Genomic DNA, 11174 nt, shown 5'->3' on the forward strand with positions numbered 1-11174 from the left:
GCGCAAGCGAATTAGATTCGAGCGCATCCCCTCATGGTCCCAATTCTGTAACGGTGATAAATTACCCTCCCGGCAGCACGTGAACGCACCTCAAACGCACAAGCAGGTTTGATTCAATAACAAAATTTTTAATTCAAGCTTTCACATTTACATCAATGTCCAAACCAAGCCAGGGAAGTGTTCAATGTACAAAAAAGAAAGAAGAGAGACTCGCTGAACCATACTCCTAGACATTCATGAATAATTCAAATTTAAACTGCCTGTTGGAACATAGCTTCATTCTTTTGTCTTATATCTTATATGCGATGTGTTAATAATTAGCCTCTTTATGCACCTGAATCTATACATCCAGTCGATAATGTTTCAGTAAAAAAGAAATCTTCCAATTTTTGCTGCTCAGCTGCCAGTTTATCAGGCACACCTGGCGAAAACTAATACAATCTGATATTCATGAAAACCGTAATATTCCACTTTTGTCAGTGATTGTAGGCTACGTTACAGTTCAGCTGCGATAACACGAGTTAACAGTGCCACAAACTGCATCCTGCAATAAAAAGTAGATCATTACAGCTTACGTGAAGGTAGGATTTACTGCAAGACGGCATCACTTTAGGCTAGGTGAGCCCACTAAACTGCCAACAAGGTGTATTGCCCCTACAAATGATATAAATGTTAGGCACGTTCTAGTGGCAGACTGGAGTTTTCCTTATGAGCTACTGGCACGCGTGGTGAGTCGGTCACTTGTGAAATCTCTTGCTGGAATCTTTTGCGTGATCCAGTAGGAGCTGGCATGGTGTGAACTGATTGCCGTAGACCTCTTCGTATTTCCTCATCTTCTCCACCAGGTTGCTGGCGCCGAAGGTGTCCACGAAACGGAAGGGACCTGGAGGAAGAAGGATGATATGTTAGAAATATGAACACATTCTTAGCTGTGAAATATGAATATTTTGCACATTTAAAAACCCCTGTGCGATGTCTGTTTACTATATAGACCAAAAAATGTGCTATATGGACAAATATGTGCAACATAGATAAAAATCTGTGCAATATTAATCCTTCTCTCAGCATTTCTCATCATGAAAGTGATATGTGCAATACTGTCATTTCTAAAACTGCTACTTGGGTTTATTTTATATATTTGTACTGATATAATTCCTAAATGTTTGCACAATCCCTTTACAATGCAAATTTCGCCACTGCGGGATTAATAAAAGGCTTATCTTATCGCATTAGCACAACAGACAACAAAGAAATTGCTTTAGGGTTGTTTCATTAATCTATGAAAAGAAGAGTTCTGGAAATATCAGGTAAGGAACAGGACTAAAAGATAACACTTGCAGAAGAGTTACGCTGTCCTACAATCCTGATTAGACCCTAAAATGCTTTGTCACTGCTGTTCCTGAAGAACCAAAGGAGACCCATTTAAAAGGTTACGCTCCTTCCACTGATAGATGATCTACTGAGCACAAGCAGCTCAGATGACCAGGATGCAAGCTGAACTCTGACCTCCGTGGAAGGGGGGGAATCCCAGCCCAAACACAGCCCCGATGTCTCCCTCCAAGGGGTTGTTCAGAATGCCCTCTTGCAAACACATTATAGCCTCATTGACGAATCGGGAAACGAGCCTGTACTGCACATCGGAGTCTGAGGAACTGGAAGAAGATTCACAAATGAGAAGAGGTTTTATTCAGTTAACACTAAAAAGCTAGAACAGTGCAGTGCAATGCAGTATGTATGAACAATTTTATGTACAAAGCAGGTGGAATGTGTTCGTTAAATTGCTGCATTGCTGCTTCTGCAATTAATCAGTGTCGCCTTACACAGCAGGATTTGCCGCTATCTTGAATTTCTCCAGGATGTCTCCGATATCTGGGTTGACCTCCTTAACTTTGGTTCCTGGCTGGTAGACGTAGCAGCCCTTTCCGGATTTGCGGCCTTGACAATTAATGAAGCACAAATGAATACATTTAATACACAACGTACAAGTAAAACTGGGCACTATATTTCAATATGACCGCCCATACCCTTGAATCCCAGATCCACCATGGTCTTCAAAACATCTACATTTCCACCACCGAAGCGGGAGCCGAAAGCTTTGCCGAGGTCCTCAGCGACGTGGGCCGCGACGTCAATACCGACTTCATCAGCCAGTGTGGCGGCACCCACAGGGAAACCAAAGCTTGTGGTGAGGGCATCCAGCTTCTTGGGGTCAATTCCTTCCTGTACGTGTGAAAGGAAAGATTAATAATATGTCTGACAGCTATCTGAAATACTTTATGTTGACTCTGTCCATGTCAACACAAATGCCTGCCTGATGCAACTTCTATCATCTTCCCAAGTTCACATGGGGAGGTGATCATGTGTGCTGCAAATGGTGCTTAAATCAAATGCTATGAGCACAACACTTTTATAGATCATCATCAAAGAGTTGTAAATGAAGAAGTCAAACTTTGGACTTTGGAGGTGCTTTGGTTTGTACATGCTTTCCAATGGACAGGCGCAAAAAACAGCAGGAGTTCTAAATTCTCCAGATATCCTGTTCTTGCTCTGCCCTCGCACTCGACACAACTCAGGAATAACCAGATGGGCACAACGCTACAGCCCAATCTGGAGCTATCTGCTGTCTCCTGTAAAAAGTGCGGAGTCACCCACAGGACCTTTTGTTTTTTTCCGTGATCAATGTGAGAAGCAATGTGACCTTCTGCAGAACGACATGTACCTAATGCAGAATGAATAGAACCGTGTCTGCTCTCAAGTCGGCGCACAGCGACGCAGTAATTATGAGCCGGCCTTCACTCTCTCTTACTACCCAAGCTGTTATTGTATTTTTAAAAATTGTATTTACAACAACAACAAGCACTAAACTTAAGCTGGATTCTGTACTGTGATACTAACCTGAAGGACTCGAACTGCTTCAGCCAACATGGGAGCCAGACACCTTGTGGTGTAGAATCCGGGCCCATCCTGTAAAGAAATGGAGCAACATTTAATTATATTAGAATAACACTGCAACTGTTTGCATGCATTATCATTTGAATCACAGTGGTCGCTAACAAAGCTGCAACAGATTCACCTTAAACCACTGTACAACTTCATTGGTGCCCATTACTCATTTTTATGTTCCATTCTGAATGTTTAACTAAGAAATTTAAACATTCTCTAAGGGACTCGCACAAAGAACACATCTCACCCCGACAACTATGATGACTTTGCCCTGCTTCAGGCCGACTGCCACGGCAGAGGCTGTGGTGTCCTTCGACGTCTTATCAGTGGTTATAATCTCAAGAAGCTGCATTTTGTCCACTGGAGAGAAGTAGTGCATTCCAATGACCTGAGGATGCAGAGGAAGCATTCAATATTGTTCCATTTAATTTAGAAGGAAAACTTTTAAACAGTAATGTCTCAAAAGTGCAAACCTTGTCTGGTCTCTTGCTGGCAGCAGCAATTTCCTTGATGGGCAGAGCAGATGTGTTGCTGGCGAATATGCAGTGAGGGGACACCACCTGCAGACAATTGCTTGTAAGATCGTAGCTCAAAGTGACAGCTAAGCTAATTCACAACAAACATTAACCTGGATTTATACTACAAAGTTACACTGACTGATATTTACAACAAAGTGAGAACAATCCCTTTGTAAGAAAACAAAATAAAAAAGGCCTACTGAGCCACTTTTCAGTCACACTTACAGCCTCCACCTCCTTCAGGACTGCATGCTTGATGTTTATGTCTTCAAACACGGCTTCAATAACCATGTCGGCCTTCTCGAAGCCCTTGTAATCCAGCTGCCCGGTCAAGTTGGACAGTATGGAGTCTCTCTGAAATGACGTGATGCTCTTCTTTTTGGTCTTGTCGTTGAGCCTTTATCAGAATAAAAGTCAAATGTAAATATCTTACAGGCAGTCTGAAGGTTCATGGTTATTTTGACATAACACAGTCACTGCATCAGTCATACTTGCTGCCAGGATGTGGGTCTAACACTAAATACAGTCTGATATGAAAATGGACCTACCCCTTGTAAACCTGCTGCTCTCCTCTGGCCAGTCCAGCCACAGTTGTGTCCTTCAGGATTGTGTGCACACCTTTGTCCACTGTCACCTGGGCGATACCTGCTCCCATCAGGCCTGCCCCCAAGATGGCAAGACTCCTGGTGGTAAAGAGCAAAGATAAACTGTTTGTCTCCCACTAAAAATTAAATCGAAAATAGCAGATGATTTAATGGCAATGGGCAAGTGCTGTTTTTGATGGGGGGCCAGATGGGCCAGTGACAGCCTGTTGCTAGAGTTCCTGTGATAACTCTCAGAGGCTCAGGTTCTCGCCAGCTCTGCTTTGTTGATCGGAGGTGTATTACATGATCAGGCGTTTTCACAAAATGCTTAGTCTTCTTGCTGGTTGCTCAACCACAGTCAGAAATATAGGCCCATCACTTTTGTCTGTGTTGCTGCTGTGTTTTTGCTTCACACATGTGCTTTTAATATTTGTATTTTAAAGTCTCATTATTAGCTGCAGCTACATATAAATATCTGTAATGTAACACAGTATTAACAATGCTAGCCTACTTGCAACATTCTCTTTCAGCATTGGAATTCAAATCATTATCCCCCCCAGAAACATAGAAAATATAAATATGCATCAACAAGTTGGCTCTTGGCTTGATTTACCAACTTCTAGTCAGCCAGGAGCCCTAAAATGGGTCATCAGACTTGGCTCAGCATCAATGATTTAACCATGACCAAACAAACAGATCTAAAACACCAAATACAGGTTAAACATATGCTAATTTTCCCACCTCAAACACAAGCCCTAAAGTCATACACACTCACTTCACTTCTTTCTCAGGAGTTCCAAAGCGATTCTTCTTGCATGCAACCTGACCGTGGTACAGACCAATCAGGGCTCCTGACTCTGTGGTTTTTCCCAAATGACCGAAGTTCTGTGACAAACGTAGAGATTGGTGATGTTCACTAACACGGTTTAATAGTGTAAATGATAAATGTGCTATTGATGGACGCCAACAAACCTTACCTGAGACTCTGCTAAATATCCAGCAACGGGCCCTTGTTCTACTCCAGTCTTCACACACTGAGAAGAGGAAACAGCAAAAAAAGAAATCAGTCAACAGAACAGAGAAGATAAGAGTCTGAAAGCTGACTGCAAGATTTTCAAAACCAGCTATTCACATTCGACAAGCAGTGGCCAGTGACCTACTGGCACTTTTGTTAAGACTAACGGATTAACAAAGTTGTTAGTCAATATTTTGGTCAATTGTGCGATCATTGTTACACACTTATGACTCCTTTTACTATAAATGGACAAGTTAAAGCTTTTTTTTTTTTTTTTTTTCACATTTTACCTACTAGAGTGTTAGTAGGTGGTAGTGCTACCAGAAGTTAGCCCAAATGTGATATGATTCCAGCCCTAAATCCTATCTGTATTTTCAAACACAGTTGCTCAAAACTATTGCTCACAAGGTGCTTTTACTTACCTCAATGATTTTCAGGGGTGCTGGATAAAGCCCCTTGCTCTGCTTCATAACTTTACCGTGGACTGTTTTGTAAATTTGATTCCGCACAATCTCTAAGCTCATGATGTAGTCTTGAATTTCTATGAAGAAAGAACATTAATGTTATGCATGATGAGACAAACTCAAGTGGCTGGCTACAGAATGAAATACTAAAGAAATGCAATACAACTCACTCTGCATTGTGCCTTTTGGCTTCTGAAGAGAAATCTTCTTATTGGCAATACCTCTGGCACACTCAATGGCAATTTCTTCAAGGTAGTCTATTGTTCTTTCCTCTGGACTCTTCAGCCCAGGTCCTGTATGAGCAGAAATAACAGAAAATCATGCAAACATGTTTGCATCTTTCATCCTAAAGACTGAATCAAGCAAAGTCAAGTACTGATCCAACTGCAAATATTATCTATTTCAATCAGTTTAGTGTTTTTAATTATATGCAGGATGAAATAAGTTTTTACCAAGAGGGTCTACGAGCTGGTCAACAAGCCCCATCTTCTTGGCTTTATCTGCTCGGATATTTCTTCCTGTCAGCATCATGTCAAAGGCATTGGGCAAACCAACCTACAGGTAAGGAAAGCACACAGACGTGATGTTAGTTACTATTAAAGGTATCTTTAGCTGTGTGTAATATATTTAAAAAATGCACCACTACAAAATGTTGTATGGGTTTTCATGTAGCCTGTACTTTGAAGCACACGGTTGTTGACAACTAGACATGATGACCAGGAGGGTAATCCGTCTCCTGGTTTGCAGAGTGTCAAAGGTGCACGTAAACATCCTAAACCAATTATGAGCATTAACTGGAGTATAACTAGATCAGGATGCTTTCATGTGCTATTCTCTGGATCATCCTGTGTATTGTATTGTTTTTGTTCCTAGTTAAAAGAAAATCAAGCAATGAGGCAAATCAGGGAGATTTACAGATTATAATTTCAGTACATACCATTTTGGGGAGTCTCTGTGTACCACCGGCTCCAGGTAGAAGACCCAGCATGACCTCAGGAGTACCTAAAACTGTTTTCTTGCTCTTTGTTGCAACTCTGTACTGGCAGGCAATGGCAAACTAAAATACAAAAAGAAACCAGTACAGAACACATTACTATCATTCATCCTCATCAAACACACAGCTGATTGCTGAAATCACTTTTATTTACCTCTAAGCCTCCTCCTAAGCAAGAGCCATTGATGGCAGCGACAATCGGCTTAGGAGATTTTTCAATCTGCTCAAACATCTTCTGGCCTTCCTGAGAAAGTTTGGTTACCTCTTCTGCGTCTTTGCAGGCCTGGATCATACTGCATCAAATGTTGAGTACGTTAGAAGAATTCCACAAAATCCAAGACATGATGAGCAATTTTGATATTTCAGTGGGAATGGATTTAGGGGTTTTGTCTTACTGAATATCAGCTCCTGCAATGAAGCATCCAGGCTTTGAGGAAATGAGGACAGCGCTGTTCACAGCATTGTTGGCCCACACTTCAGCCATCACCTCTGACATCTCCTTTTGCATTTGGATGGACAAGGTGTTCACCTGGGAGGGGAGATAACAACACGGTTCACATTTCACCTGCACAGATTATGAGTTAAACTCTTGCTTATGTTTTTTTTTCAATGAGTTCTCACCTTAGAGGTTGGGTCATTCATCCGTATGACAGCAACATCGCCCTTCACTTCATAGTTCACATGGGTTCGGGCTAAAAATAGAGAAAGAAGAAAGTGTAATTATGTCAGAACAGTCTGAACTATTTTTAGTCATATTCTATATACACACACGGTGATTTTAAATACCTTGCATGGCAGGAACTACTGAGAAGGTGCGGAAAGTACTGCCTGTAAATGGAAAAATGACAGACAGTGATATATTGGTACAGCTTCATTTACATTTAAAGTCATCCAATTTGCTACACATGGCCAAGCTGCTTATCAACTACTTCATAAACATTATTTTAACCCCTTGAGCTCCAACTGAACAAAATGTCCTCGTACAACAAATAGGTGAAATGTATATGAGACAGTCACATCAGATTGCTGTGACCTCAGACTGTCTCTGCTTTACGGTGCAATCCCGTGGAAAGCGACCCTTCACCTACATTCTCCGCCTGCCACAGACCAGCGGCCAACACAATGGCGAATGAATGGCACAAGTCCCTCAAATTCCTCTTAACTGTCAAAACACTGCCTAAAAGTCTTTACTGGCACAGTTTCCAGTTTAAAAAGGACGCAAACAATCTGATTTAAAAGCTTCATTTTGAACCAGTGCCCCTTGACTTGAATGATTCCGTAGCAGTAAGCTAGCTAGCACAACTTTACACACAAGTTTGCCGGCTAAAATAAAAACCCAGACAAGTTCTGTTTCCAGGAATATTTTTGGTTAAACTGACACTGAGATATACATTTGCTGAAAAAACTACACGACCACGTTATAAGGTGCACCACAGCATATTTCTCTATTGGGTTCTGTGGCGCTAACAGCTAATTCTAACAAGCTAATTATTAACCTTGGAGACCTAGCTAAACCTCAATATTTAGTACCATTCTCCTCTCAGTGAGTCTTACATACTGAACACGTATAGGTTGTACCTGTGAGGAGAGCATATCTCTTTGCTGACAATCTGGAGAGAACACCAAGGGCTCGAACACCAGCCATCTTGGGAGCTGAGGTCAGTCTGCGTTGGTGTGAAGTGAAGCTAGCTAGCTATACGTCCCACTACTATCATCGGGGCTCAGGAGTGGAAGATTGCCGACTTATGCTACTTCCTGAAAATGATCAATCGGACAAGACGCTGATTGGCTGTCACCGGACGAGCCCGCACGCCATTGGTTGATTATACGGAACTCACAACTCAGTGGTAGTTACAGGACTACAAAACTCCTCTTGCCCAAAATCGGATCGGAACCAAACGTGAACGCTGGTAATCTGCTAGTTTTAAATCCACTCTATCATTTCAGTGATATTAAAATAGTTTTTCAGACTACTGTAGTCATCCTTTGCACACTGCAAATATCCAGTGTTAAAAATTATAGTGATACTGTACTGTTGCAATAGCAGCACGTTACCACGGAGCGGAGGCAGAAATCAGTTTGACTTAAAACTGTGTGCAAACACAATCAGTAACAGTTTGTGCTGGGAAATTAAAATAGCCCTAAGCTACAAAATTTGTAAAAATGCTGGCTGTCTCCTTCAACAAATCTCCCTGTGCACTTTACACATGCAGATTTGAGTTTTGTTTTGATATTAACAAGTATTGCCGGAGTAGGGGCGAGGCAAGAACTGAAATTTAGCAGGGTCAGTACTGATAAAAAAAATAAATGCCAAAATGCAACATGCGCTACAGTATTTATTTAAAAAAATCAGTGTTACATTCTAGACTGACACGTCCATCCAGCGCTGTCTGAATCAATTTCTTAGTTGACAAATGGGGGAGTTGTGAACATTTAACTGCCTGGCTTGCATCCCAGCATCCAGCATGCCACCAGCCTGTTCTCATCTAGTCATCTGTGGCATCATGTCAACTGAATCATATTTGCTTTTTAAAGTGGTCTTTTATAGTCACGGGTGAAAGAAGTGTGACAAATCTCACTCGCAAAGAAAATCTTCATATTAAGTGTTTCGGTAAGGTGATTGGCCATCACATGCCGCCAGAACAGTTTCAGTGTTCCTTGGCGTCGGTTCTCCAAGTCTCTGGAGCTCTAATAGACGTATGAACACCTTTCTTCCAAAAGATTTTCTTTCATTTGGTGTTTTGATGGTGGTGGTGGAGAGCGCTGTCAAACACATCTGTCCAAAATCTAGCAAAGGTGATCAATTCACATTATTCTGATACTCCTTAAACCATTCAGTGACCCCTTGAGCCCTGTGAACAGGGACATCGTCATCTTAGAAGAGACCACTCCCATCAGGATAGAAATATTTTATTATAGAATAAAGGTGATCACTCAGAACAGCTTTGCATTGAGGGTACAAGGCGGCCCAAACCGTGCCACAAAATGCCCCCACAGCGAAACAAAGTCACCAAATCCCCTCACTGTAGGTGTCAAGGGTTCAGGCTTTTCCTTTAATTTATCACCTGTCTGTCTGTTGTTCAGTCTTCAGAAATTTAGTATCTTATTTCAGTTATCCCCACTGCAAGCTGCAATTACAGATAATTTGACACATCTCTGGAACTGCACATTTGGGATTCAAGTCAATCATTATCATTTGCTGGTAGTAAAAGCCAAACTCAAATGATCCTCTCAAAATCTTCCTTTCATACTAAATTGTCAACAGATGCTTGGCACATGATGGAAATCTGAGCACAGATGACCAGTGAATGAAAGCAGAAGTACATTTATTTAAGCACTATACGTACAAATATGAGGTTCTTAAGCGTTTTCATTTCCTGCTGTGTTAAAACTCAACTCGACTTCATTTCAGACTTGTATTTTATACACAATCCACATTTATGTGACAGCTACAGTTACTAAGATTTGTACAATATTACATAGGATAAGAATATACAATATTTTGTACTTTTAAATACAAATTATTTTGTAATTATGGGGCTCCGTGTCCTGATTGTATGTTGTAATAAATTGAAAATTATGCAATATTCACAATAATTATATATATATATAAAATAACATAAAGGAAAAGTCTAAAAATGTGTATACAGATTATCTCAGCCAGCTACAACAACAATAACAAGTATGTGACTCATACAATGTAAATGTAATGAATGCAAATGTTAAATGTAATAATTTACTTTATATATAACTATATATCACAAACAGTGGTAGCTGTAGTCATTGTTTGCAATATTTTTTAATGAATTAATCGAATTACTTTAGTTTTCTTTTACTATTTTTTATTCACATAATGTTTTGACATGTTCATAAATGACAAAATCTAAGTTACTTGACAGTAATTTTAATTCCTACGTGCCGTTACATAACAGGAGCCAGTTGTAAATATATTTATTACTCACCTGACTCCCTTACAATGACAGCAGTGCTGCTCACAGCCCAATGATGACACCCTGTGTACAATTAGCTGAACTACATTACCTTCACGTCTTTCCAGGAAATGACAGTTTATTAGATACATAAAGGCAAAACTTAAGTATTCTACTCATCCTGCAATACATTCAACCTTCAGGGAGGTTATACTATTCAGTTTGGGTTACAACAGTTTTAGAAAGATGTTTATTCAGTTGTGAGAACATTTTGGGGATTGCAGTTTGTGTTGTGGCTGAGGAACTGTTTTACCTCAAATAACAGGAACTGATCACTTTGCTGATATGCTGTCTTTTGTTACCCAATGCTTTTCTATTTTTTACACCACTTTCACTATGGCAAGAGAAAATGATCTCAAGTGAAAAGGCGTTTTTGTAAAAGTCATTGAATTTCATTTTAGACGTGTTTTCTCCCAGGGTAATGCTAGTGGCGGTGAAGTATTACATTTCTTAAGCAAATGTAACACTGTTGGATTATTAAAATACAGCATCACATGCACCATATTCCAAATGATTTTGCAGTTATCTGCTATTTCTGCTGCCGTTATACTCACTGCATTACTCACACATGTTGCATTGCTGTTTACAGGACTTTAATTTCCTTATTCACTGTATATTTTTATTGTTAGCATTTGACACTTTATGGTGCATTTTTCACTTTGGTACA

General features: G+C 40.4%; 2 protein-coding genes across 2 annotated transcripts in view; both read right to left on the bottom strand.

The window, feature by feature from the left end:
- Nucleotides 1-4791, bottom strand: part of asxl2 (ASXL transcriptional regulator 2) — a 29184-nt gene extending 24393 nt beyond the window's left edge. The window contains exon 1 of the mRNA XM_008295049.1: nt 4787-4791. The gene's annotated coding sequence lies outside the window, so the exon portion shown is untranslated. The remainder of the gene's footprint in view (nt 1-4786) is intronic.
- Nucleotides 108-8242, bottom strand: hadhab (hydroxyacyl-CoA dehydrogenase trifunctional multienzyme complex subunit alpha b). Its single transcript, XM_008295044.1, has 20 exons — nt 8097-8242; nt 7305-7346; nt 7140-7210; nt 6914-7047; nt 6673-6811; nt 6462-6581; nt 5977-6079; nt 5695-5817; nt 5483-5601; nt 5023-5079; nt 4821-4930; nt 4010-4144; nt 3687-3858; nt 3417-3503; nt 3191-3331; nt 2896-2964; nt 2025-2220; nt 1821-1935; nt 1507-1652; nt 108-883 (listed from the first exon to the last, which is right to left on the bottom strand). The coding sequence occupies exons 1-20, from the start codon at nt 8161-8163 to the stop codon at nt 738-740; spliced, it is 2292 nt and encodes a 763-aa protein (XP_008293266.1). The 5' UTR covers nt 8164-8242; the 3' UTR covers nt 108-737.
- Between the last annotated feature and the right edge of the window lie 2932 nt (nt 8243-11174).

Source organism: Stegastes partitus, unplaced genomic scaffold (assembly GCF_000690725.1).
Source record: "Stegastes partitus isolate 25-593 unplaced genomic scaffold, Stegastes_partitus-1.0.2 Scaffold1017, whole genome shotgun sequence".
Lineage (NCBI taxonomy): Eukaryota > Metazoa > Chordata > Actinopteri > Pomacentridae > Stegastes > Stegastes partitus.

Bases quoted from the DNA above. Each gene is read 5' to 3' on its own strand.
- hadhab (XM_008295044.1), bottom strand. From the start codon at position 8,163: ATGGCTGGTGTTCGAGCCCTTGGTGTTCTCTCCAGATTGTCAGCAAAG. The intron at 6,582-6,672 runs GTAAATAAAAGT...TTTGTATTTTAG, and splicing joins GCTTAGGAGGAGGCTTAGAG to TTTGCCATTGCCTGCCAGTA. The intron at 3,332-3,416 runs GTTTGCACTTTT...CTGCATCCTCAG, and splicing joins CCAGCAAGAGACCAGACAAG to GTCATTGGAATGCACTACTT.